The sequence below is a fragment of the Oculina patagonica genome, chromosome 8, assembly GCF_052425735.1.
Source record: "Oculina patagonica isolate OP01 chromosome 8, crgOcupat, whole genome shotgun sequence".
Taxonomy (NCBI): domain Eukaryota; kingdom Metazoa; phylum Cnidaria; class Anthozoa; order Scleractinia; family Oculinidae; genus Oculina; species Oculina patagonica.
Window position 1 is genome coordinate 13915454 of NC_135765.1, and position 27724 is coordinate 13943177.

Genomic DNA, 27724 nt, shown 5'->3' on the forward strand with positions numbered 1-27724 from the left:
CGCATGTTTTGTTATTGGGAACGAGCCAGCGATCAAATCTTCCTTTGGCGCAAAGATGGCGCCCATAGAAGCGGCTCCCGATCCAGGTGGCACTAAAATCAACCTTTCTATGTTGATAGATTTCCTTCTACAGAAGACTTATCACGATCTAACAGTGCTGTCAGAACTGTGAGTATTCAGGATGTCTTAAGTAGCTTTTTGGGTTGGTTAACGCGGTGAAAAACAACCGACACATTGCTCGCACTTCAGGAAGGAATTTGTCCTTCTCACCGGATGTTGTTTGCGCGTAACAATTTGCCGTGTACATAATTTAATTTTCGCCTGATATTACAAAAGTTAGTTTCTCATTTTGTTTGAACTTGTTCCAAGTAAAGATCTGTTAATAGAGTAGTTGAGAAAGTACGCAAAAATACAGTACTGTATTTGAATCTCTCAAACAGTCAAACACATGCTGTACTCTCAACAATATTCTCGAATTCCGTTGATCAGTCAGTTGCGTCTATTAAATGAACTGCCTCAACATGGTAGATAATTCTGGTCAAGTGTTAATCTGACATTAACAAAAGGGTTATAGTCGACTCAATTAGGGTAGTCATCACGTGCATACATAATCCCCAACAGTACTTGTACATGTCTGTAATCTGACTTCTCTTAACTCAATATCGATATTTTACGCTGGTATATCGTCAAGCGGACAGATGATGAAAGCATTTTCGGCAGAATACCCCACAACTTATTTGCATCCTTTTTCTTCCAAGAGTTCTGACGCAGTGAATCTGATGATCTGTGGCGTATTCTGCAGACTTTGCTCCTGTTTTTGATAGTCAAGAGTGATTCTATTTAACTCATGAAAGAATAGAAACCACTCTACAAATTAGCCACTGTGTGGTAATCAGTCAATTTTCCACTGTTGAGGGGTTGCCAATTTGAATCAAAGTTTCAATATGAGTATTTAGTATATATGGATCTTTGCTCAGCTGGAACAAAAACCACCAACAACATCCTTTTAGTGAATTAGTATCTCTTTTGTGTTTTTTAAACTATTATAAATAAGGAAGGCCAGGGACGGCAGAGCTGGAAGGCTTTGGAGGAGGAGGGGGGGGGGGGTAATTTTGCGTTAAGGTACTGCTTCTTGATCTGGAAGATTTGTGACCCTTACGCATTGGCTGAGAAAAATAAATACATTGTAAATAAATAAATAAACAAATAAATAAATAAATAAATAATTACTGTACAAACAAAATAGTTATAAAAGAAGGGTACTTTTCCAATTGTTATTTTTGTCAAATTTTCCTTCAGTTTCCTTAGCCCAACTTCCTGTGTACATGACTCAAACAAACAAGAGAGAAAGTTTGGGAGAATTTGAAAGTAATATACTTATCCTGCAAGCAAGACTCACCTGGTCTCATTTGGTTACACATGAACGTAAACATGACTTACACTATATTTGTACTCCAAATACTACACTGTAACTGCAATATGTGCATACTGTAACTATTAGCTCATTCTGTCCTTCCACTTGTAGATTACCAAGAAAGTCTGATATTGAAAGGTAAAGTAAAGGGGTTTGCTACCCATTGATTTGTGCACCTATTCATGATAATAAATTATATTGATGACCTTTCACTAGCTCTGTCAATGCTGGTACATCTGTGTAAATTACGTCTCCAAATATGTGAAGTTGCTCACTGTTACCATTGGACTGCATCACCCAAAGTGAAGAAATATATTAATCTGATTGTACGTAGTTTGTTTTAAACATGGTGAAAGCACCTTAAACACATGTAAGCATGACTTGATTATGATTCTTTATTGTGATCAGACCAAATGACGCTTAATTGTCAGTCTTGCAAGCAGTTTTTAATAGGCAAACAAATATGTGGCAATCTTTTTATCTAACTTTAGGAACATTCAGCTAATGGGATATTTATTTATTTATCCATTCACTAAATGACTAATGAAACCTCTTTGATCCTTTCCAATCTTTCCAGAAAAATTGAAATTGTACAGTTTGCTAGCCGAACTCGCCAACAGTTTGTGCGTCTCCTGGCATTAGTGAAATGGGCAGCAAGTGCGGACAGAGTCGACAAATGCCAGGTGAGTTGATTCAAGTGGGATCGCTAAGAACATCAGACAACAGCTATGCAGACATGCTTTCAATTTTTACCATCAGTTTAATATCCTGCATCAATAAACCCTTCTGCTAATTAAAGCTCTGGTAATTTATAATTATTTGGTCACAGTACCGGTAATGTACAAAATAGTACATCAGGGTTCAAAAATTACTTCCCTCTAAATGTCCGGGACAAGTAGATTTTCCTGTTGGGCAAGTGACTTTTCATTCTCACTTGTCTGATGGGCAAGGTCCAGGCAAGTTTTCTGCTGACTAAACAGTAAAAGTAGAGTAAACTGCTCTAGGCAAACAAAGTTTGAGATCTGCATGTCTGAAGAGCAAGCTCAAATTCAAGTTGTTTTTAATTAGTTTTTGCCCTTTACATGCACTGCAGTTTCATTTTGAGGGATTTTAAGAAGCAGATGGCTCATTGATCAATGCCAGCACTAAACCACCTAATAGTATTTAATATCTTTTCCACTTTCAGGCCATCTCAACAATTCTGGACAAGCAGTCAATGCTGTTTGTGGACACGGCAGACATGCTGGCTAGAATGTCTAGAGAAACTCTTGTGAAGGCAAGGTGGGTAATAAAAAATATTTTTTTTCATTTTTTTTTTTCATTTTGCTTTTTTTTACATTCCCTCTTGCTTTTGAAATTCTCTTTTCCCTGGATGGTCTCAGAGGCAACGCGTTTTCACTCGCGTAGCCAGCATCTATGCAAATTTATTGGAACAAAAAGAAGCGTTTACATAAAAAAGGCTTCAAATCCCACAGGATTAGCTTGGTACTTCAACATGGCCGCCGTTTCATTGTTTTGGAACACCAATATGGCCGCCATGAGGTCATGTGAAAACACTGTAGTGTTGCTTACTATTATTTTGAAAGCCTCATGTCCTTTTTTTCGCAGATTGCCGACCTTTTGTCTGCCTGCTGCAGTGGATGTTCTTACTGGTGGAACCTACCCAAGGCTCCCAACATGCATTAGGGTAACAAGCCCTTTTTTAAATCAATATTTTTTTTACCTTTTTTAACCATATCAATTGGTTTGAAGCTGCATGTCTAGACTTAACTTGTGCAAACTTTTTTTTCCAAGAGTAATTTTTTTATAAAATTAATGATCAGAAATAATTTAAATTTGTAGGACAAGATTGTTCCACCAGACCCTATAACTGCTGTGGAAAAGTCAAAAACACTGCAGAGACTAAATCAAGTTATTCAACACAGACTGGTGACTTCTAAACTTCCACCCGAGATGGGAGACATGGTTATTGGTAAGGACTGGTTCACACTACTGTAGCATCATAATGTCATAACGGCAAGGTCACGCAAATGCAAAAAACACCTCACATTGATGTTTTATGCCACCAGTATGAACAACATAACATAACGACATAGTTCGAACATCCTTAGTAGTATGAAATGGTTTATACATGTAAGGCCTGATTTCATTAACATACACTGTATTTTCCATATAAATTACAGCCGAAGCTCTCTTAATGGACACTCTCGTAAGCAGACTTATGGCCGCCTTGTTTGAAACCCCGTTTTACGCTCGTATACAAACTCTGTATTTTTACATTTTTTTTTTTTTTTTCTTTTTTTTTGGCTCCCGCGGCCCTCTTCCCCCCCTCGAAAGCTGACATTCCCATAAGCGGCCGCGGACACTTTCGGAGATTTCGGGGGTAGGGTAATGATTTGCACCTCCACAAAAAAAAACACCTATCAATCTGTTTTTCCTTATTTCCAACCCTGCTGTCTGTCTGTCTATAGGGGAGTGGGTGTTTGTTGGGTGAGGGTGCAGGTGGGGAAAACACATCATTCTATCTCATCTTTATCTGATTCATAAGTTACCACAAGTCTCGTTATAATACATGTAAGTAAACATAACTACTGTTAGTACATAATCTATACCTGACTGTTAATTTTGCAGCTGATGGAAGAGTTAAGTTCAGAGTTGAGCATGAATTTGAGGTAAATTCCACCAATCAATCATTCATTACAAACAAATTATTATTAATCAATCATTCATCAATCTTCCCTTCTTGGGTTAATTTTTATTTTTGTAATAAAATTTGTCCAGGTGCTATTGACTCTCATGGGTGATGAAGTGTCCATTCCTTGGAGGGTTTTATCAATTGATTTCTTGGTCCAGGATATGGAAACTGGAGGTAAGTTGCTGATAAATGTGCAAAGTAACTTGTCTATTTCAAGGGGAATCGACTACCAATAATGTACCACCATGTTTACATGTACAGTGGAATAGATTGCAACTTGTTGAACCTCTAAGGGTAACAAAAATTGATTCAACAAATCAGGATTAGGAATTTCTTTGTTGAACTGTTGTAAGTGAAGCATAAAATCCAAGGGAAGCAAATTTTTGTTTGAGGTATTGGGAGCTTTGAGAAATCCAGGTTTCCACTGTTACAGTATGAACGTGCAGTCATTTCACGACTGTTCCTATTTTGCTGCTGGTGCTGGCTGATTTTCCAGAGAAATTATTGATGTTGCATCGAGAAAATAATGTCAGAGAGTTCTATTCCCAGTTTCTTTATCAGGTGGCCTTTGGAATAGACTTTTTGTTTGTTTGTTTGTAACATGCCCCATTACAGCTAATTTAATGCAACCACTCTTCTTCAACCCTCCAAGTTTATTTTTTCCTTAGTGGCCATTTGGCCACCAACTACCCCGGTATTCAAGTTTTGGTCGCCAGTGAAAAATTTTAGTCACCAAATTAAGCTGATGCTTTCAATCATTCCTCTCAATTTGTGTCGCCAGGCTGGCGACCTTGGTTCAAATTTGGTCGCCAGCTCCAAAATTTTAGTCGCCATGGCAACTAAAATGGTCTTAACTTGGAGGGCTATTATTGACATTAATTTTTTAACTAATCACTTGTTGTTCTTTTGTTAACAGATGGGAAGTCACTTGTCCATGCCCTTCAGGTACTGTGTCCGTTAACTTCCATTAACTAATGACTCAGAGATAATTATTATTTCATAATTAATTTTTCGTCCTTACCATCCACACTTCTAATAAAAGGTGTACAGTACATGTAGGTAAAAACAATAATGCATGCTTGCCACTTCTTTGAGTCATGGAACAAAAATTGCAAAGGGAAAAGCATTGCTCTTTCTCCCAGACATACAGTAAACCAGCAAGAGACTCCCAGTGAAAGTTTCAAGACTTTGGAAAATTAATTGAGTAGTAATCTCTTGCTTTCTCCACATGAAACTTGAATCTTATCACTCGACTTGAAACTCGAACCACTTGACTCAAAACTTGAAACTCTTGACTCAAGACTTAAAACATAAAGGCTTTGAGTTTGGAGGATCAAGTTGACTCATTCAAGTTTCTAGTGACTGTCAACTTACATTTGACTGGTACTGTACTTGTGTTCTTATGATAGGTCCAGTATATTCATCAGCTTGTACAGTCACGACTGTTTGCAGAAGAGAATCCCCTGGTTGATTTGTACAAGTGTCTACGTATCCTTTGTTACGCCAGTCATATGTCTTATTCATGAAAAATAATTTTAAACAATTTAGAAAAGGGTACATGTACATTCAGCAATGATGATTGCTGTTACAATGTATAACATTAGTGCACATTATTTTTCTTTATGTATGTACAAATATATTCCTTAACAGTATTTACAGATTCATTTTGTCTTTCTCTTCAATTGCAAGTTCTTCACTTTCAGGTTAGTTGCATCTACTCCAGCCTATCATTTAATTTTGCTCTGCACTGACTTTTAATGCAATCTAATGTTATATGTAACAGCATTGGAAGTAATACAGGTGACATTTTTTGCAACTTGTCATGCACAAAGGTTGCATTGCATGTTGAAAGAAACTTAAAGCAACTATAATTAGACCTGCCAACTCTCATGCATTATGTGTGAGTCTCACGCCTGTGGATCCAAAATATTGATCTCACACTTACTGACCATTTCCTCACACCTGACGGACAAATCCTGATTTCTTCTCTTAAAACCCATTAAATGTCAATTTAATTCAATTTCAGCGAAATATAACCCAGAAAATGATATGTGAAAATGAGAATGAAAATGAGCATCGTTATTATAGTTTGAGTCCGTTTCACACACTTTGGCAATGTTTGAAACTTGTCAAAACATCTTCGGTACTCATCGGCAATGCTCGGAAATAGTCGGAACATCTTCGGAAATCTCCGGAAATAGTGGGAACATCTTCGGAAACGAGGTGATGGCAAACTCACGCTTTTGACTTAGGAAAAGTTGGTAGGTATAATTATATGAGTATCAAATACATTTTGTACATACATGTAATATTTATTAAGTACAGCGTAATTACTGTACGTGTAATTTAACATTTTACAATAATTTCAGGCCAAACAGTTGATAACTGAGAGATGGGGAGACAATGTTCGAATTGAGGAGTACGGAGTTGGGAAGAAGCTTGTTATTTCCTATTGGAGGTGAGAATAATGAATTTGTTGATCAGATCAGAAGGACTTTCATGTAAGCACTGGCTTTACTTTTAGTTAAAATTTTTTGCATCAAACCAAGCTTTTGCACAGGGCTAGTCCAGAGGAGATCACCCCAGGTTGCTCCACGCGTTGGCAGCACTATCCAATTGTTACAGAAAAAAGTCACTATCCAGTGTGAAGTTTTAACTAGAAAGTATAATTATAGGTGTACACTGTAATACAGGGGATGATACAGTTATCTGATCTTTGAACAACTGGGGCATAAAGGGTACATGTCCAAAGAACGGTTATTAAAAAAATAGAAGTAGAAAAGGCTTCTCTTTTGTTAAGCGATGACGTAATCGCTTATTGCCATGGCACGACGGGCTCTTTTAGTCTGTCGCGATTGAACAGAAATCAAGTTTAACTTAACAAGAAATCGACGCGTAGAACACAAAATCAAAATACTCCCATGCAGTTAGAATGGAACACTACAATGTATAAATGAAGGAGATAGAATTAATTATACATGTAAATGATGAGATCTACAGTATTAGATTTAGTAGACAGAAATTTCTAATTCTTATAATTTAAAGGGTCGCTGTTAGCAAGAGACCGTTTGACCTTTCTTTAAAAGCTTGCTAGCGCGTATCCTATGTCGTTCATCAGATGTCACACTATAATATAATGCAATCTCTGTTGAGACAACATAGGGAAATCTAAAAAAAATTTAGAATATAAAATAAAATATAACTGTTGTTCAATAGAGCAAATCTACAAAGAAAATGTCAGTATTAGTTGCATCTTTTGCCTGTGAATTTATAAGTACTGTATTTAATTAAATTCAATCAGATCCTAACTATGCTATGCTATTTATACAATCACTTACATTGCTTCTTATGTTTGAAAAATGTAAGCTGGATAACAGTCTTTTTCACGCGCAAGATGTCAGCTACTTTTATTCACGATACGTTTTTGACAAATTTCCTCAAAATTATGTAAGACCCCTTGCGAAACGTCATCGCTTCTGCATGCATTGCATGCCATTTATTTGTGTTCTTGTTGTTAATTTGTTTCCTCTAAAAGGTCAGAATTATGGTCTAGGTGTGAAGAGTTTTGATAAAAAGATTTGCTGTGGTATTGCTTTTGAAAGTTGTGTTCTATTGGGTCGTATTGGGGATGTTTCAGGGTGTACGCAATAGACAAAGAACAGAAACAATGCCCCTAGCACTAAAAATAACAGAGGTGCAGGTTACCAAGGACAAATGAAAATACAGCTTTTAAAGCGGTGCAGGTGATTTAAAAAAAAAATTTGAGTTTCATTATAAATAATTTACTATTATTTTTATTTAACGATCTTCATGTCTTTCTACATGTAGATGTAACTCATTTCCTATACAGTTTATTTAATCTGTGTTTATCGTTTGTCATTTAACTAAAGCTGGATTTTCACTTACGCATAATTTTTAACGTGCGTGAAAAAAATTTAGAGAGAATGTATGAATGGCTTGTGTACACCTTCACGCAAGCCGTTCATAGTTTTGTCTCTAATTTTTTTCACGCAGCCACATAAAAAATTATGTGGCAGTCAAAATCCACCACTGATAACTTTTGTTCCCGAAGCAAGTGTTTTTTAATTAGTGATGAACCAAAGATTTACTGATGTATCTTTGAAAATTACTCAACAGAACAAGAAGTGCTGTTCAACAAGGTCAGCAAACAGGCAAGATAAGTTTGATGACTGAGCTTTTATCATCAATTTTTGAGATACATGTAAACTGTGCTTGAGTAACAACTTACAAACTAACTGATGGTAAACTGTTTAATTTGTTTTTTCTTGACAGCTCATAAAATAACAATCGCTGGAGATGCTACTGATAATCCAACATACCTGTGTATTCAGCACTCCCCACCCCTCCCCTATGAGTGCACTGTTGACTGCATCTCTAAAGTTGCTGTAAGTATATATGTAAGAATGTGAACAGTGTGAACTTACATGGTAAACTGTATGGTAAATGATTTAATCACAGCCAGGTTTATCCTGTGTGATTGCCCTGGTACACGTGGAGAGTGAGAAGAATAATTTAAATGCACTTGCAGAAACATTGCAATACATCACTTCTTGCTACAAAACCACAGAGCTGTGTACTGTAAGTTCTGAACTGTGTAGGCCAGAAGTCCAGAGGTTTGTCTAAAACACATAAGACTAACTGTATAAATTTTTCAAAACTGAGTAATTCTTGTACAAATTACTGTGTTTCAGTCAAAGGTTTAATACTATGCTAAAGCAGTTTTCAATTGAGTGTCGTAAAACCATAACCAAAGGAATTACTCTGGCCAATTACAAAGGACACAGGCAATCCAGTGAACCAATCAAAACTCGAAGCAAATACATGTAGCTGGCACGAAGCGCAGGAAAACGTGCGCGAGCGAGTCACGATTGGTTTTGGTTTTAGTTCTGATTGGCTGAGAAAGTGGCGTGAGATTTTTAAGCCAATCACTAAGCATAGTAATGCAAAACCAAAGCAAACGCAATTTACTTTCGACACTCAAGTGAAAACCGCTCCATAAATTGGTAATTAATTTGTGTACATGTTTTAACTTCCTTTTTTTCATCTAACCAGCCTGGTGATCTCTACATTGAGAAGCTTCTAACACACACCATTAAGGCCCAGTCTAACGTCAAGCTAAAGGTACAGGAAAGTAAAGCATAATTTATTGTAACAATCCGCGCAAGTGCAAGTACATAGTGTATTGTCTTCTTACAGACAAATGACATCTTTTTTTCACAGTGAACAACTTGTTGCCACCACCTCTCATTTTGAGCTTTGTTGTTAAGCTACAATGTAAACTAGACTAAAGAATTTTTGAAGGAATTTCCCCACTGGCTTTTGACTCTGATACTGATGGTTTACAAATGTATGTACCTGTACATTGTATACATGATGTCTTTTAAACATATCTGCTTTTTTTATTTTTTAGGAGTTATTGCAGATCCTGACTCGGGATACATATTTGAAGTCAAAAGGTATCTTTGAAGCTTTGTGTGTTTTTAATTCTTTTTACCAATAAAGTCAGAATCAAAGTTTGACAGATCTTGTATAAAATTTGTATCACTTCATGTGTTAGTTACATGTTAGTTGCAGAAAATAAATATTTGCCTGCCCTCCAACATACAGTACAATAACATGTACTGTACTGTACATACATTTAGCTTATTATAATTTTGCTTTATTCAGAATCAGGATGTTAAGGGTTTGAAAACAAGCAGGGTTGTGTTGCATTCTTGGGCACGGCAATTGGGCATGTAGTTGCTTCATGGTACAGAAACTCAAGTTCATTGTGAGCACAAAGGAGCTGCATGTCATCTCTGAACCTAACCACGTGTACATGCATGTAGTACTTTGTAGCTGAATTAAACTTATTTAAATATTAAGAATTGTATGCCTGCGGCATTTCAGTGACAATGGATGACTTTTGCCCAAGTCTTGCCATACAAGTATCACCTAACCCCACCCCTGCAGAGATCATAATCATCACAGTTGGTAAAAGGAATGGAGTTTTCCAGGTGTCACTGGGCAATGGTGAAGGTACGCTTTATAGTTTGGTCCTTTTTCTATTGTTCGAAAGCAGTCTATTTGTGATTGTTGTAATTGTTTTATGAGTGGTATTGTTTTTCTACAGTACCTTCAGAAGTTATCATGGTACATGTACCATAAAAGCTATATTAAGAAGCCTTCTTCTGTTTCAAGTCCCTCTCTGAAAGTTCGATTTATTTAATAAGCCCCCCCCCTCCCCCTCACTCTAGTAAGTGCTCCTCCCCCCCTTCTTCCTAGACGGTCGACCATGATAATCATTTGAACAAGGAAGCAAAGTAATTTCAGTCTTTCATATGCACCGGTCGCATTAACTTTTATTGTTAGTTTTGTGTGAAAATGTGTTTAGAAAGTCCACTTTATTTCTTCATATGTACCCTGACTGATTTATTGCTTCAAACAATCCCCACCCTCTCTTTATAAGCCCCCTCTTCCTTAAGGCCGTCTCCTTAAAAGATGTTGAAAAGAAATAGTAAACTTAGTAGGGCTTTTGCGCCACGTTATTTGATCGCATAACTTTTTTTTTTGTTTGCAGAGAATTCAGCTTGTACAGAGCTAGAAAACACACTCAATAATAACCTGGATCAGTTTCTCACTGTGTTAAGAGATGCAAGGTGTGCCATGACATGTGCACATAGAATATTCAATTGCAAAAATGTTTTAGCACTTAACTTTGCCATTTTTTTTTTGCCTTTTGCTTGTTCCTATATTTTGTTGGTTTGTTTTAAAATGTTTTGTTCATGATTATGTTTCCTTCTTTTACAATCTCAAAACAAAGCATGAAGGGATGGAGAAAAAAGAAAAACAACATGCCAAGAAAGTACATATCACCAATGTTAGCAAAAATAAAGCTTGAATTCTTCGGCTTCTAGCATCCTTACTTCATTTTATTTCCTTCAACGCTGAGATGCCGTGCAAAAATAGAAGAACAACTAGACACAGATCAACAACAAGGGCTGTCATGAACTAATTTAAATTTGAAATTATTCAAAAGCTAATCAGAACTAACTATAGTTAACTGCATTGGTGTGACCGCAAAGACGACCGAAAGCACTAACTATAGTTAGGTATGACATCATGTTCTTGAGACTGACTATAGTTAAACTTTAGTTACGTCGTAGATGTGACCGCAGCCAATGTAGAATACTCTTTATTGTTTCTTCGCAGATGTCAGTTGTATGTGAAGAGATATTTGAAGTCCACTGTTCATCTGCCAGTCATTGCCTCCCTGTCCTTACCAGTTGTGAACTTAGCAGATCACAAGTTATCCCAGCTTAGTAAACACAAGCTGTACATTCAGTTCCGACGCCATCCGTCATACTGCCTGGTCAGTAAATAAGTTTCATTTACAGTCAACTCTCTCTTAACGGACACCTATAAGACGGACACCTCCATAAGACGGACACCTGGTTATGGTCCCTGCCGTTTTTCAGTCATTTTACTGTAAGAAAACTCTCTGTAAGACGGACACCTCTCTAAGACGGACAACGGACAATTTGAAACCGCCAACGGACAGGCACTAAAAGTTATTTTTTCGTGAATAATACTTCAAAACTTGTTATCGACATATAGCATAGCAGGTCAGCGCCTTTAGAATACCAAATTTACCAAAAACAATCCGCTAAAACGCATTACTTCTCTGCTTAAACTTGTAGATTTAGTTTTCTACTTACAGTATCACCGTTTGTTATTAACAAACAAGTCGAATCTCTGATATTATTTTTGTTCTACTTTATAGGTTTTGCTAACGTAAGCGACTAAAACAGACGTGTATTCGTTGTGCATAGCCGTTTAGCTTTATCGTCTCAAAATTTCTGCTGTCACGTTACCTCGACTCTCTATAAGACGGACAGTTGGGGCCGGTCCCGACGGTGTCCGTCTTAGAGAGAGTTGACTGTATAGTTAAGCTCTAAGATAATTATATCATTACAACGAATTATGCCTGCGCTTTAGGTGGTTGAAGTGCTGTGTAACAACGACTCAGAAGAGGTCACCACAAAATATCACCTCTTAAAAGTGAAACCTTCATTTGGGGACGACACAAGCGAAGCAACTACACCGACTGACTCGGTCAGTGGAGACCAGAAACCTAAACGTGTTGAGGTAAAGAAGGAAGGAAGAAAAAGCCAGGATCGAGCAAGGCAGAGCTGTGATGCGGCCAGGAATGCAGCAAGAGAGACTAATCAGAAGAGGCGAGCTCTTTTCCTGACTGCTGGGCACATGGTGACCCTGAATCCTCAGAAAATGACTGATTTTGCTGGGACGCCTCTTGAAGGTAAAATACAAGAAAATTTTGACTTGCACTTAGCTCAAATTTACAGACCAAAGTTTTAGGAAACTTTGCACTTCTGTTCCTCTTGAGCAAACAGCGATACTTACACATGATTAGAAAGTGAGTGGGTGAGCAGGGAAATCCTAAAACCGTACAGGAATTGTGTTTACTAAATTGAATTGGAAACTCGCCGTATACGTAATTGGATATATTTTTACAACATTCCCAACTACGTTTGTCTGCGGTTGTAGTGTTCAGGCATGCCACTCAAACAGACGACTCATATAACAATTTTACATTATACCGGCTAAGAATCTCAAGGTTAGCGTAAAAGACCTACTTACACTGCACAACATATATGTAAGTAGCAGTTACGTTTTTCCCCTCAACATAGACTACGGGAAGTCCCTCATTTTTCTCAGGATACGTCAGGCGCGCAAACACTCGAGTGCGCGAGAAAATTATTTTCTCGAGCGCGCATGTGTTCACGCAAAGTGACCACCATAAAACCAAGTTCAGATAAGGTAAATGTAACAAACGTAAACAAAATACTGTAATTGCGCAATTAATTTATATTCTTTGTATTTGCCAAGTAGGTCTTCTAAGTTCCAAAGAAGAGAGTGAACAAAAGAAACGAAAGGTAAAATGCACGTTCGATTTTGCCAGATTTTTCATCAAATAGAATTAACAGTGCTAACTCGTAGACGGAAAAATTCTTTTCATCTGTTATTTTAAAATGATTTAGTTGCGTATTGATAAGGCTAGGCAGATTGGAAGTTTTTTTTTTGGTCATTTAAACAAATCTTTCGTTAGAACATTTTATAATAAAACCGTGAACTGTGAAAACTTGATTTTTTAGGGAACTGCCAAAATAATAATAGAAGGAATGTTTGTCTATCTGTTTGTTTGTTTGTTTTTGTTTTGCGGTGTTTTGTTTTGTTTGTCTCAAACATATGTTATTTTTTTGGGTTGTGGTCGTTCGTATTCAGATTGAAGTCAGATTCAAAATAACGAAATATTCTTTATCTGTCACAACGCAACACTGACATTTGAAACTTAATATAGCCTGGATGACACTATTTGTTTTCCACTTCTTGAAATATTCGACACTTGTTTGATACCTGTTTTCTGTCGTTTTGTCAAGCTTGAGTCCCCTGCTGAAGATCTTCATAGTAACAAGAGACAAAAGACACTTAAGGACGTGTTAAATGAAGGAAGAAATAACTCATCTTACCATCCTACAATGGGACACGTGGTCGCTATTTGTCAAGCAAGAATACCTTTCATTCAGATCCGTGAAGAGGTAGATAATACTAGTTATGCAACGCTTTCGAGTGGGATACAATATTATATACTGATTTGAGGCGTGTTTTCACAGTACAAACTACAGTAGACCTGATCCCGATTTCTTGAACCTCAAGGGGCAACGAAAATTGCTTTAAGAAATCAGGAGGCTTGAGAAATCAGGGGTAAACATATATGTACATATATGTTACATGTTTATACATGAGCCTCTGGCTCGGACATTGAGGGAGACCTCGTCCCACGTATGGACAATAAAATTGCATTGTAGAGAAGTACTATCGAAGGAAAACAAAAAGTGGCTTGAGAAATCGTGATATTTGTCTCGAAACTTTCTTGTAAAAACGAGGAGGCATGGTACATGAAACATTGTAATTTATGACGTCGTTACGAGACGTTGAAGTTGCTGTGACGATTTGCAGAAAGAGATTTGCAGAAGTGTATACCTTAAAATGAACCTTATGTCAGAATGTCGAGGGTTCAGGGTCCTGTTTTTCCGGAACCCCCGTTCCTCCTGGCAACAAGTTCCTCATCTGTTTGAACCATGTCAGTCTTATCTGGTTACCATTATCTCCTCATGAACGCAATTATGCCCTTGAATCACTTAATTGTTTGATAGTCTCTGATTTCTTTTGTAGTAACAATTCTAGCCGGTTAGAGCCAGTTGGAGACTGGGTGGCGTATTCAAACAAAGAATAATCTATTTGTTTTTTTCTTTGTTAGCTGAGTCGACACAAGATCATTTACCAAGATCTGACGTCAGAAGCTGGAGTGGGCCTGGCCGTTAGACTGTCCAACCTACCCCTCCCTAAAGACTATGACCCTGCACCGGTGTCCTCCCTCCAGCCGAGCGTCCTTGACTGCGTGTTACGACTCCCTGGCGAATCACAGCGCACGTGTCTGCTGGAGATGATCATGGATAACTGCCCACTGGAGGGATTGTCAGCCAGGGAGAAGGGCCCCACCCGGCACGTGTTCTTTGAGTACAGGATACCGGAGGGGGAGGGAACCAGCGGTGCTGGCGATAAGGGAGGGGAGGGTGACTGTGATTGGGCTAAATCTGTGGTGAAGAAGATGTTGTATGATTGGTGTAGCGTGTGCAAGCTTTATCGGCATGCTGTGGAACTGGATGTTTATCTCAAGGGTTAGTTCTCATTGGCTTATAAATCTTTCTAATAAAATAGACAATTAGCATATTAAAAGAGCCTAGTAAGCCTCGAGTCGGCCATTTTGAATTGTGAAAACTCTAAAGTAAAGCGAAATCTTATTGCATTGGTGTAATTTGTGTTGCTGGAAGTCTGTTTAATTACCTTTAGCAGTTTCGCAGTGATCTCTTTCGTTAAGACAAGCTCCGCGTCAAATATAATACCGAAACTGTCGTATGTAAAAAAACAAAAACAAAACAAAACAAAGGCGTGACCGACTAGGGTCCGTTAAATATGCGATCGATTTTTTTTCCTAGTTGAGGGGAAATGAAAAAAGAAATGAAGGGAATGTGTAGTACCCGTACTTAACAACAAATCGTTCGTTCGTTCGTTCGTTCGTTCGTTCGTTCGTTCGTTCGTTCGTTCGTTCGTTCGTTCGTTCGTTCGTTCGTTCGTTCGTTCGTTCGTTCGTTCGTGCGTGCGTGCGTGCGTGCGTGCGTGCGTGCGTGCGTGCGTGCGTGCGTGCGTGTGTGCTTGCGTGCGTGCGTGCGTGCCTTCGTTCGTTCGTTTGTCCGTCGTTCGTTAGCCATGTACAGTTAGCCATGTATCATATATGAGTGAGTCACTGAATGGATAATTCTCGTCTTTTTCTTCTTGACAGACTCGCAAAGCCATTTTCGTCATATGTGTCGAGTTTATTCCTACAACTACAAACAGCTAACACTTCAGTATGACCCCGACAAACAAAGTTTGGTGAGTATTGAGTATAGAAAGTTTACAAGAATTCGACAATAGAAGCAGAATTTACTTTCAAGCCGGCATTTTACGCCTGTACAGATAAATTTTCAAAGTAGATTTTTAACCCATGCGTTAAATTTGTGCTTTTATTCTAAAGGTTACATTTGAATGGTCTGTGGAGCAGTCGCAGTTCGTTTTAACATTTGGTTATTGTGGCTCAAATCTGAGTGCAAATCCTCAGAGTTTCACATCCAGACATCTTCAGCAAGAGTTCAACAGTCATCAGAATCTTCCATACATTGTACAGGTACTGTTCCAATGTCATCAATCAATCGATCGATCGATCAATCAATCAATCAATCAATCAATCAATCAATCAATCAATCAATCAGTCAGTCAGTCAGTCAGTCAGTCAATTTGTTAACGTCGTGCTTTGGACGAGGTTTACCCTCACGTGTCCAAGCAAGGAGCTCCTGTATAAAATGGCATGACAGTAATAATTAAAAAGTAAAATCACAAGAATTCAAAGGAAGTTATTTTAGTTAAAATGATTATATATTAATGAATTATGAATATCATTGTCTGCAGCGGTCTCCATTCGCCAATAAAATAAAAAAACGTATATTTTTCAACAGAATTTTTTCAGTGGGCTTTCATAAACATATTTATAGATGTTTGCATCCCAGCCAAAAATGGATGGTTTATATTTGCGTACAAGAATACCGCACAGTAGTTTGTTAGGAAAAACACGTCCAACATAGTGATGTGGAATAAAAAGCAAGTTGTTCGGTCGTGAAAACAGCATGTTTTGTGGGGTTTTATAACCGGAAGAAAGTGTATTGTTTCGTAAGAGCTAAAGCCCACAGGCGTATATTCGTGGGGATGGAAGATGTTCTGTGTTTCAGATTTAGAAACTCTTTCGAGAGAGTTAATTAGTGGAATTTGGCGGTATTAGAGAAAGCAGGTTGACCGTGCCGGTGCAGAAAATTTAGGGCAACAAAGAGACTAGAACTTTGCGAAACTTATTAATATTGTGGATCGACCCGATGTTGCTTTGCGAGTCTAATCAACCTGAAAGGGTTAACACAGCATCACATCTTTTTCCTGTTTTCTTACTTAGATTCTTCACGAAACGTTCCGACCTCTGTCAGCCATAGCAAAGCTCAGTACTAGACCCATTCTTGGTATACAAGTCAACGTAAGTGTAAAAAGAACAGTGAATGCTAAAAAATACCTAAAGAGAAACCCAGAAATAATTGTCTAAATTTGTAGAACACTAATTGACAACTGATAGAAACCCATTAAGAATTGAGGATGACCAACGATGGCGAGGATAGAAATAGATTACAATTTGGTCAAGTTAAAAATGCGATAATCGCTTTTCAACCTTAATTCGTCCTTCTTTAAAACTTAAGATCGTACTGTAAGATCAAATTCCATGCTACTTTTACAGTATTTATTGCAGTTTTGTGCAGATAGCCGCCGAATTGTGATTTTAATCATTGCTTATGTTTTTTGTTTGTTTTTCACTGATTAGCGACCTCTGATGGCTTTGCGAAAGTTTGCCATTGTGCCTCAATCATCGTCAAGTGTGCTGCTTGTCTACAGACACAAGTATCCTTTTGCGAAACTCTGTTTCCACATTTCTGCTATTTTCGGTCGAATAATTATATAAAGTAAGGTCCGTTACAATCCTGTAGATCAGAGGAGCTAAATGACTTATGGTTCCGGCTCCTAGCTCGGTTTCTTTCGCATGAATCGACTATACATGTTTCGGCCTAGTGTGAATGCAGTATATGATAACTGTGACCCCACCCCCGACCCTCTACCCCATTGCCTGTTAGCTTGCACGACTCCCACCCCCTTCCTTAGCATTTTATATATTGGTATGGAGGGGTTGCCCTAAACATTTCGCAAGTGTCATTTACACCAACCGTAACTTGTAAAACAAAAGATACGTGTGTGAGTTATCTTGATTTGCATGTAACTACAGTCCGACCTCTATTCAGCGGCCACCTATTAAGCGACCACCCTCCACTAAGCGCCCACTTTCCAAAGTCCCGATTTATTTGTCACTAAATTGCTGTATTTGATACCTCTATTCAACGGCCACCTCTATTAAGCGGCCGCGGCCACCATTTTGCTCTCGCAAGTGTATTATTTGTATGTTTTTTTACCTCCATTAAACGGCAGTAAATTATCTTTCCAAGCGAAATGGTGACAGATGATATATATCGTCCGTGAAATATCTTGAGCTAAATTTTTTCACATGCTAACTGTTGATGCAAAAAGGCTTAAGAAACTCGTCAACGATGTTTTGCATATTTTTCTGTACATTATCAACCGGAAGAAATACTGTACATTTCAACTACGTGCCCTCTGTGTAAGAGCTAGAACTATGCATGGGCTGGAAATGCACTTGATGTTTTGTTGCAATGAATTTTGGAATTATCTTCATATATGTTCACTTTTTAAAAGCATTTTGCTATGTAGAGTCAATAAAATCATGCTTTCTGCCATTCCTATCCAATTTATATTGTACCTTTGTTAAGCGGTCAACCTCTATTAAGCGGCCACTTTTCAAAGTCCCGAGGTTAGCCGCTTAATAGAGGTCGAACTGTAGCTCACGTTTTGGCTTCGAGTGTGTCGATTTTCAGTTCCTTGCTGAAGGACCTTTGTACAATTTGTGTAGTTTAAAGATTAGTCTGTAGTTTGTTTGTAGTTTCACGTCCTTAACATGCTTTAACAGTAACGCACTGGAAGTTCGTCTTAGAGCCAAAAATCTTGTGGCAATAAGAGGTAAGTTAATTCTTATGTGCGTAAATCCCAATTATACTTTTATTCTACAGTACAACCTATAAATAACAACTGGATTTACGAACAGGTCTCAGCAAATTCTAAAGACTTTGGTCGAACTTTTCCACGTGAAAAACAAACAACTCGGATGTAACGAATTCCGGTTTATAACGAAAAAGTATCGGGTTCCAAGAGTTTGATTTTTTGTTAACTTCTCTCTTGTTTAGCGACAATTGAAATTCAGTTCAGAAAGTGCTTTTGTGCTTTGCTAATTGCCTACGTCTAACAAGATACAGAAGAGACCCCATCTTTTTTGCTTTTTTCTATCTCCCACACAAGACGTTTTCGACATTGCCGATCCTAGCAGTATGCAGAACGCATGTCACATATCAACCTAATATAAATGGCCTAAATCGCCAGGCGTTTCCTGTAGGTCACTTTAGTGAAAGGAAAGTCATGGGTTCCATTCCCACTGGGGACCCAGAATTTTTTTGTCCGACGCTCGTGACAACAGGAAATGTCATCTTTCTTTCTTCACATTTGGTTCGCGCATTTAGTGATCTGATAGAACTTGGTTTATGTTGAACAGTTTACAGTGATTAAAGCGAAGCACAAGTTTTTTATGTTTGAAAACAGCCTAAAGCCTTTGATATAACGTTGTGTAAAAATTGGACCCGTTGTCAGGTTTGCTGCGCTACAACTCAGTATACATCACTTATTAAATTGCTTCGTGCCTTGTTTTACTAGATGCCTCGTACAGCATTGTGGATCCCAGCAAGTACAGAACTGGTTTCTCCTCGATTCAAAACCTAAAGGTGTGTACCTAAGTGCTTCTTTCTTTACTTAGACTTCGTGTGAGCACTGGAACTGTAGAAGTGCTCTCTCTCTTCTTTTACAAAAGCAACAGTCTTGGACACAACTTTTGACACACTTGGCCAAATTTCCACTTATTTGAGTACCACAGCTAAATTTTTTAACACCCCCCACCCCCTCTCCTTCCTTCCTTATTTTGATGTTGTCAATGCTGTCGTGTTGTTTAAACTACTGTAAGTCCGGTGAATTACATACCATATGAAACAAAATTTAGTCTGGGGAGATGGAGTAAAAGAAAATTTTATCCCCTTGCAAATCAAGACATTAACGAAAAGTGTGTGAATTCGTTTGTCTCAACTAGTTTGTCCAGGTAAACGTTTAAGGGTTTTTTTTGTCTCACCTTTGATTGTTTTTATTTCAGGCCTTTCTTCAGCTTTACGTTGATGAGGTCGCCAAAGTCGGTGGAATAACTTCCCGTCATGCCTCCTCTGCAGACGACGACGCGCCTCCCTCGCCCATTACCATGGAAACGGACACACCTGGCATCGATACACAGTTTACGTCACCACAGCCGATGCCCAGCGCGGCGAATCTGACTGCATCACCCATGATCCCTCGCACCTCGCCCCAGGCTCCTTCGACCTCGGTAAATGTGCCCTCGCCGTTTTCCGCCTCACCGAGTGTAAACAGTCCGGGCAATATCTACGGTGTTGGTTCGCCAGGTGAGTTTTGTTGATCTTGATTTAAAGGAATACATGCAAAACAAATGTGAATTGCTTTCGACACTCAAGTGAAAACCGCTCTAGCTGCAACATTGGGTAATGCTAGGTTACAAAGGTAATTTTGAGTTTTAAACGTGTCAGCATGGACAAGACTTTTTGTGTATTGATATACTGACTTTTTGAATTGTATTTGGTTGGTGTTAAATGAAGCGAACTTGTTGCTAGTGTGTTGTTATGTGTATTGCTAATTTGTTTTTAAGATAACTGTTAAACATGCCAAGTAAAGAGTTTTAGCTATTAAAGCTATTTATTATATATGCCTAATGCAACATATCCTTCTTTTCTTTCGTCCATTCATTCCTATAACGTTGCCTCTTTTCTTTATCCTTAATTTCTCTCTGCAGACTTTTTTTTGTTTTTCTTCTTTTTTTGTTCTATTCTTTTGCACCTTTTGTCTCATATTCTTCCATGTCCCAGTTCCCAAAATGTGACTAACTCAACAGGTCCGTGTACACGACAGGAGAAATCGTGGGTATACAAGGGACGTGACGACGTCCAAAGAAGGACCTCTTCGTCAGTTCGTCCCCGTGACCTGCCCAATGAATACTGAGGGACAGTTGCGGAAAGCAAATAAACTAATTTCAAAGAGAATCACTAAGTCGCCGCTAAACTGTTCCATCCTATACTCATACTACTCTACTCTTTCGACCTTTAAAAGTGGTTAGCATATTCTATAGTGTCCCTTTTTCTTACTTTTTTGGTTTTCGTTTGTTGTTCCACCATCCACTACGTCTTTTTGTTGCTTACGAACGCTCCCGTTTGCTGTTCGGCGGCTTTCCTTTACATCACCTTTTTTGCATGTTCTTTGTCGCTAAGTGTCGTCGTTAATATTCTCGCTGAAACTAACTTCGCGCTGTTAGCGTAAGCTAGCTGTTAAATTAAACAGCAACTGCTAAATGCTCTCGCAAAGTTCAAATGATTCAAGGAAATATGGATAACAAAACTGAAGTCTACTTTGTTACTGTCGTTAAGGAAAGTTTAATTTTTTACGAGGTTTTTGTGGCCAGAAAAGAATTATCGTCTTATTTTAAACCACGAGTCCACACCAATACACGTGGAAATTCGGCCAGTCTTCAAAAATAGGTAGACTAAGAATTCGTCTGGCCTAAAGAAATCTCACCGTGATTTTTAAGTCGCCACAAGAGCCACGATTTATTAGAACATAACTAAAATTTCGTGGTCACGCTAAATAACAATTTCATCTGACAGTTGGTCATTTTTTTTTTCGGTCTTTGCGACGAACATACAACTCTTTTTTTCTAAATCACAGTTCCTCAACTCTCAGCTCTTCTCCAGCCCTCCCCTGCAACAGCTCAAGGCTTAGCCCAGTCTCCTGTCGGCTCTCTCGGTCTTCCAGTGCCGTCTCCGGCGACTAGTCACCAGTTTGTCACTCCGTCTCCTGCATTAGGCGGGTCCTCTCCAGCTCTCTCTCACAACATAACTGTTACGTCACCAGGGTCGTGGCCCATGTCTCCGCAGTTCTCTGGTAGTGGCCAGGCTACAAAGTACAGGTGCGTTTGTCAAAGTTTAAGGCATCCCAATGGTTAAATTTTAGTGCAGTATATAAGAATACAAAGAGAAAAAAATGCTTAACTTAGGAAAAAGCGATTAAAAATTGGGTAAAGGAAATCACTGTATAGTTTATTCGCTTTTGTTGGTAAACTTTGGGAGAAAAAAATGTGTTTTTGGATATTTATCAACTAAAGAGCGTTTTCATGTGACGTTACGGCAGCCATGTTGTTGTTCCAAAACAAAGGAACGGTGGTCATGTTGGCGTACCAAACCATTCCTCCATTATGCAAAAATAATGTTTTGGTTTTAGTAAACCAATATGGCTGCTGATCACGTGAGAGAAAACGCTCTACCTGATTGGTTCTTAGCACGCCCTATTTTCATCAGATTGGAGCGCGAATAGCTAAGTAGTCCAATGACAAAATTTGCGTGCCGCGCAGGCTTCATTTGGTTCTCTTTTTATGTTTTTGTTTGTTTGTTTGTTTGTTTTACAACAAGTAATGTGCTGTATTGCTCGGTGACAATTACGCACATTCATTTTGGGGATGCGAGTGTTAAATAAGTTATTTTACATCTGCCTTGTTGGCCTCTAGTGCTCTCCTTCACTTGTTTATTGTACTTATTCCTAACTAGGCAACCGCAAAATCCTCAAGCGCCGTCAGGGACTGGACTCAAGCAACCAACCACTCCACCACGACCGCTGACTGCAAGAACGTGGGCTGCTACCGTTCCAACCATCTTGTCACATGCAGCATTCACCAAGCTGTGTAACCCGGCTCCTGTCCTTACTACCCTCAGGCGTGGTCCCCCAGTCTTGCTTTCTCCCCTGGAGCGGTTTCTGTGCTGTATGCATTTGAAACGTCATCTTACTAGGGTGATACAAGGCGAGGAATCGGTAAGTTTTGTCTGTCTGTCTGTCTGTCTGTCTGTCTTTCTTGTCTGTCTGTCTGTCTGTCTGTCTGTCTGTCTGTCTGTCTGTCTGTCTGTCTGTTTGTCTGTCTGTCTGTCTGTCTGTCTGTCTGTCTGTCTGTCTTGTCTGTCTGTCTGTCTGTCTGTTTGTTTGTTTGTTTGTTCTGTATACAATATTTTTACTAATGAAGATGAAGTATTCAACATGACACGAGCATGGAACAAAGAAAAAATCTGAGTCCCCGACGGGAATCGAACCCATGGCCTCCCAGATACCGGTTGGGCGCTCTAACCAACTGAGCTACGAGAGACTCGTTGTGAGCTTGGCCATTTACTAGGTTGATAAGTGACACGCGTCCTGCATACTGCTAGGATCAACAATGTCGAAATCATCAAGTTTGTAGTAAATAATAAAGATGGTAAATTTTAAGCTCGGTAATAAATAATGAAGATGAAGTATTCAACATGACACGAAAATGAGACATGACACGAGCATGAGACAACTGCTCTCTTGCTTCTACCCAAATTAACGGAAACAACAATTTGCAAAACAACTTGAACTTTAAAGGGAACCTTCAATCTTATGACCAGGTGACAAGTCGAAAAAGAATGCCTAAATATCAAGTTTTACAGGCCAAGAGAGAAAACCATTTAATAGTAACAGAAAATGAAAAAGATTATGGCTTTTAAATTTCCCGCGCGCATTTTGAATTTTAGATAAGATAGATAAAAACTTTATTTAATGTGGCACTCCACTTAGCTAAAAGCTACTTTTCAGGCAGTCCACAAATTTTACAGGAACCATTTCTCCACGAGTAATGGTTGCGATTTTTTTCCCTTTGTACGTTAAAGATCTTTTGCTTCCTTACATTAACAATTACAATAGCGACAACAATTATATGTCACAAAATCCAAATGGCGGCGCGCTGGAAATTTTAAAGAGATAATCTGAAGAATAGAAGAATAGAACACGGGCGTTTCAAGCGATCGTGATCGCCGCAGACGTAAGCGATCGTCTGTGTAATGTTCTCAAATAATCGCCCCGATCGCAAGAAAACGTTTTGAAGTGACAGAGGCGATAGAAACGATCGAAGCGGTTATATGAGAACCAACCTTAATAGCGCACGCGCTGCTTTAAGACTTGTTGATATTATCGAGTCAAGCTTGTGTTTATTTTCGTTTCCGTAGCTTACGTTACAAAGGAACGAACTTAGTATTTTGGTATTCAAATCCACCCAGCCCACCACAAACCTTCAATACGTCCTTGGTATAGATGCCTCGTTCACTGCGCTACGACTTAGTGCTAAACCTCCACACGGTCAAGGTTTGTAGTAAAACTCGACAAAAATGTAATCTAATGTTGAACTTACTTAAGTATTTTATCGAATATTTGTATTGGGTCTGAAAAGCCCTGTTTGGGAGACTTAATAAGGTTTAACGTTTTTTTAACGTTTTTATGTGCGAAGGCGCGGTGATCTCGTGTTTAGCGCACTGGACGGTTCGAGTCGAACTTTGAATATTGTCAGCAGAATACTGAAACCAGAACATGGCTATGGAAAAATAATGTCGGACATAATAAGAAACCAGCTAAAATGAGTCGATTTAGACTTGCTTGCTCCTTCACGGGTCACGTGCCTAATTTGCATTATAACGTGAAAACAGACATGGCGGCTATCTAAATTTAGGCCAATTGAACGGTTGTTTTAGCCCAACCTAGACCTAGAGGTGCATTCCCTTCAAATTATTATATATTTTTTCATTATTATTTATTATTTATTATTTAACCATAGCAGAATTTAGAACAAGATTTTCCTTGCCACTTTTATTCTGAGAGTCAGTCCCAAACCTTATAGTACCTTTACTCTTTCTTCCCGGCTCCATCAACATGTGTTAGGATCTTTCACGTTTGCATAACTATATAAATACTCCTTACCTTTTATTCCACATTAGCGTTATGATTACTTATAACTTTTCTTCTATCCTAGAACAATCTTGGAAAGACGAACTCAACACCCTTGAGAGATTCTTTGAAACAAGGGTACGTTTATATTTGTTTTTGTGTGTTGTTCAGGTTTCCTCTACGTTAAGGCTTCTATTTAGGCTTTGTCTTTGTATCCATTTGGATTACGTTCGTTTCATAGTTTGCGATTCGTTTGCATTTGACTTTCCGTTTAGACTGCTTTGCTTATTTTAGTATTATTATCATTTGCGTTGGCTTTTGCATGTTCTGCGTTCGCACTTTCCCTCTGGGTTTTATTCATGTTTGAGTTTCGTCTATCTTAGCTTAGCTTGTTTTATTTGTGTTTCCGATTAGGCTTCGTTAGCTTTGGTGCATTCTTTGTGTATAATATAAACGGATGCAAGCTTTGGCCTGAAAAGATTCAAAATAAATTTTCTGTTGCCTTTCAGGTGGCCTGTCCGCCTTACAAGTCAAGCTCCATGTCAGCTTTTGCCCGACTGCTCGGCGCACCGGCGAACATCTTACGTGACTGCATCAAGATTATGAAGTTAGAATTGGTGAGTATTTGTGTTGAATTCCTACAAAATCCCAGATTTAAGCAAATGGGTTTGTCGCAACCACTTGAATTTGGGGCAAAGTTGGTTCAATAAGTCGTGAAGTAAGGAAAATGACGTAAAACATGACGCTAACAAATGGGTAAACAACAACAATATTGTCAGCATTGTCTTATGTCTGATTTCAAAAACCTGCGACTTAAATAAAGTTCCTTACTTAGGTACTTCCTTCCTCGCTTGGTTGCTTACTTTTTTCTAATCGTACTAGGAAAAAAAAAGCAACTGATTACCTCTCCCGTTTATCTGTTTTTGTTTTGATATATGACCTGTTTTGTTTGTTCGTTTGCATGTTTGTTATTTGTTTGTTTGTTTGTTTGTTTACTTGTCTCTCTGATGTTCGTCGTTTCTTTTATCTTTAGAATCATGATCCGACCAAGTTAAAGTGGCGTGTCGAATGGTGCCTCAGCATGCCCCCCAACGGTCCAGAAATTGCCGCTCCTGGCACCCCAGCAGTGGTCCTCAAGGGAAAAATGTTGTTCTTTGTAAGTTTACTGTACTTGCTCCAGGGACCCGTGATGGGCTCCTGACTTGCAAGGCACGTTCTTTTGGAAATTCAAATACCTTATTATAGGAAATTAACGCGTCGAAATTAACGCGAATTTCAAACATTCGCGTTTTAAGTCGCGTATCACGTAATTTCCGCACCGAATAAGTGGAGTGAATTCCAGGGATTCATTATTTTGACCCCAATTCGACAGTCCAGACGCTGACCGGAAAAGCGCACGAGGCGAGTGGGAAGACGCTGCGATAACGCAGAACCCGCGTCGCGCCATGTTACCCCCCCGTCGGGGCCCTCATCCGCGAGTCGCGACAATACCTAATAACACAAGCGTTAACCTATAATAAGGTAGTTCTTCCAAGATTCAATTTGATTAAATTCGATACCATCAGTATTTTTCAGTGTTAACAACATGCTCTGCTCGTCAGTAACTGGGTGGCGCTAAAAAAGCAACACAGTGCCAAATATAGCAAACTTTGTGCAAAATCTAATTTTCGCGCCAGAATTTAAAACATCGATTTTCCTCATTATTAGCTGTTAGTCAGCAAAGAAACCTGTTGTAGTTTGTTTCCACCAAAAGTCCTGTCGTATCGTTAAAAAAAATATTTCCAATTTTAAAATTACTTACAATGAGAAAGAGTTTTCCTGGTGATAGAAAGCTTCCAGCCTTCTCTGCGCCCTTTAATTCATACTGAGGAGGTAGCGCGGCTTAGTGGTTTAGGGCGTGGGTCTTGTAACCCGGTGGTCCCAGACTCCCGGGTTCAAGCTCTTCATCGTGTTGCTGGCTGGATTTGTTTTCGGTAGTCCCGAGTTCAACTCCTCAGCCACGCCAGGTAGATCGCCAACCGGTCAGCCTCCTACCAGTTAGGCTTTTACGGGCAACACTGAATGCCAACTACTTGCTACACCAATAATGGTGAAGTGAAGTGTTAATTGTTACCATAAATTTGTATTTTCCCTGTAGATACAACTCAGCAGACCTATCCCGTCATCCCCCACTGGAGAGGAGCAGATAGTTGTAGTCCCCATTCTCCACGACACACAAAACAACACCACCCAACAGGCCGAGATGCCGCGCCAGGCTCCCTCGGCTGCGGCTCCTTCGCCTGTGAGTTCGTCCCACGCAGCTATAGTGAATGCTACCTTGAGGCGGTGGAGTGAGGTGACACCAAGAACGGGTAAGTGGATTGAATACTCTTACAATCACCCGAATTCGTCACTCCTCGTTGTTAAGTTCAGGTAACGAGTAGCTAAAGATAATTGAAAACTGACAGTTTATTTTCTTTTTTTTATCACTTTTGGCGTTTTATTTTGCTCACACGCACAGTCCTCTATTTTTCCGTCAAGTCGTAGAGGTCGATCGTAAAGTATGGGGTAAGGGGAGGGGGTGGTGTTAGTCCTTTTTATCATTCTATTTTTAATGGGTGGGATAATTTTTATATACTTTTAATAGCATATACTTTAGTGTATTTTAATTTTAAGTCCTACGTTTTATACATGAGCCCCTGGCTCGGACATTGAGGGAGACCTCGTCCCACGTATGGACATTAAAATTGTATTGTATTGTATTGCATAGCATTGCATTGCATTGTATTGTAGTTCGAGGCGCCGCCTTCTTGGTTTCTAAATGCGAGTCAAAACTGGGAAAAGTACAAAATGCTTCTCCAAGCGTTGCGTGACAGCCCAAAATGATTACCTTCTATTTGATATGTGCTTGAATAACTAACAGCTTATAATTAAGAACTGAAAATTGGTAATTGTTGATTTCTAATTTTCGCTAGAAGCTCGCCCCGTAATCTCTCTTGCTAAGATTCTGAGATATCCTTATAAGCGCCCCTTGACAACTCATAATTTTTTGTTTAAAACTCATCCCGTTATCTTTCACCGCGTTTCCTTTTTGCATGTCACGCAACGCTGGTCAGACACTGTCTCTTGGAGTGTTGTGTGACGAGCTAAAGATAAGCAGTCGTTGTCAAAGTAGTTTAATGCTGATCAGAGTTCCATTATTTTTTTTATCAGGTGAATGTACAGTTTTTCCAGCTGTGTTGGAGCTAGCCCGGAACCTTGATATTCCTCTGTAGACAAATACTGTAGCGTGACAGCGAATATTTATTGCAGTAAAAAATTCTGTACAAGGTTTATCTGTGTACAAAGCTGACCAAGTCAGAAGAAGTAACAGCGTATTTTAAAGGAAAATAAATAAATGGTAACCATTTGTGGACGCAATG

The 27724-nt window shown here is 38.9% G+C and overlaps 1 protein-coding gene across 4 annotated transcripts; it reads left to right on the top strand.

The window, feature by feature from the left end:
* Positions 1–44: 44 nt before the first annotated feature.
* On the top strand, positions 45–27724 carry LOC144663848 (mediator of RNA polymerase II transcription subunit 14-like). Of its 4 annotated transcripts, none has more exons than XM_078524914.1 (38): positions 45–168; positions 1526–1552; positions 1992–2097; positions 2601–2695; positions 3023–3101; positions 3257–3386; positions 4046–4086; positions 4196–4283; positions 5026–5054; positions 5519–5597; positions 5769–5812; positions 6479–6567; positions 8247–8281; positions 8403–8515; positions 9183–9251; positions 9541–9586; positions 10020–10148; positions 10690–10768; positions 11322–11481; positions 12108–12429; positions 13020–13066; positions 13571–13729; positions 14452–14872; positions 15535–15626; positions 15769–15918; positions 16732–16809; positions 17149–17225; positions 18361–18410; positions 19155–19222; positions 19642–19942; positions 21273–21513; positions 22148–22409; positions 23612–23747; positions 24409–24461; positions 24833–24940; positions 25357–25479; positions 26461–26674; positions 27516–27724. In XM_078524914.1, exons 1-38 carry the CDS (start codon positions 56–58, stop codon positions 27575–27577), a joined length of 4515 nt encoding a protein of 1504 aa, XP_078381040.1. In that variant the 5' UTR covers positions 45–55; the 3' UTR covers positions 27578–27724. The 4 variants fall into 4 exon arrangements, with proteins under 4 accessions (XP_078381040.1, XP_078381043.1, XP_078381041.1 ...); XM_078524917.1 differs by having other exon boundaries at positions 21459–21513; XM_078524915.1 differs by having other exon boundaries at positions 13023–13066.

Bases quoted from the DNA above. Each gene is read 5' to 3' on its own strand.
- LOC144663848 (XM_078524914.1), top strand. From the start codon at position 56: ATGGCGCCCATAGAAGCGGCTCCCGATCCAGGTGGCACTAAAATCAAC. The intron at 21,514-22,147 runs GTGCGTTTGTCA...ATTCCTAACTAG, and splicing joins GGCCAGGCTACAAAGTACAG to GCAACCGCAAAATCCTCAAG. The intron at 23,748-24,408 runs GTTTGTAGTAAA...CTTCTATCCTAG, and splicing joins TAAACCTCCACACGGTCAAG to AACAATCTTGGAAAGACGAA.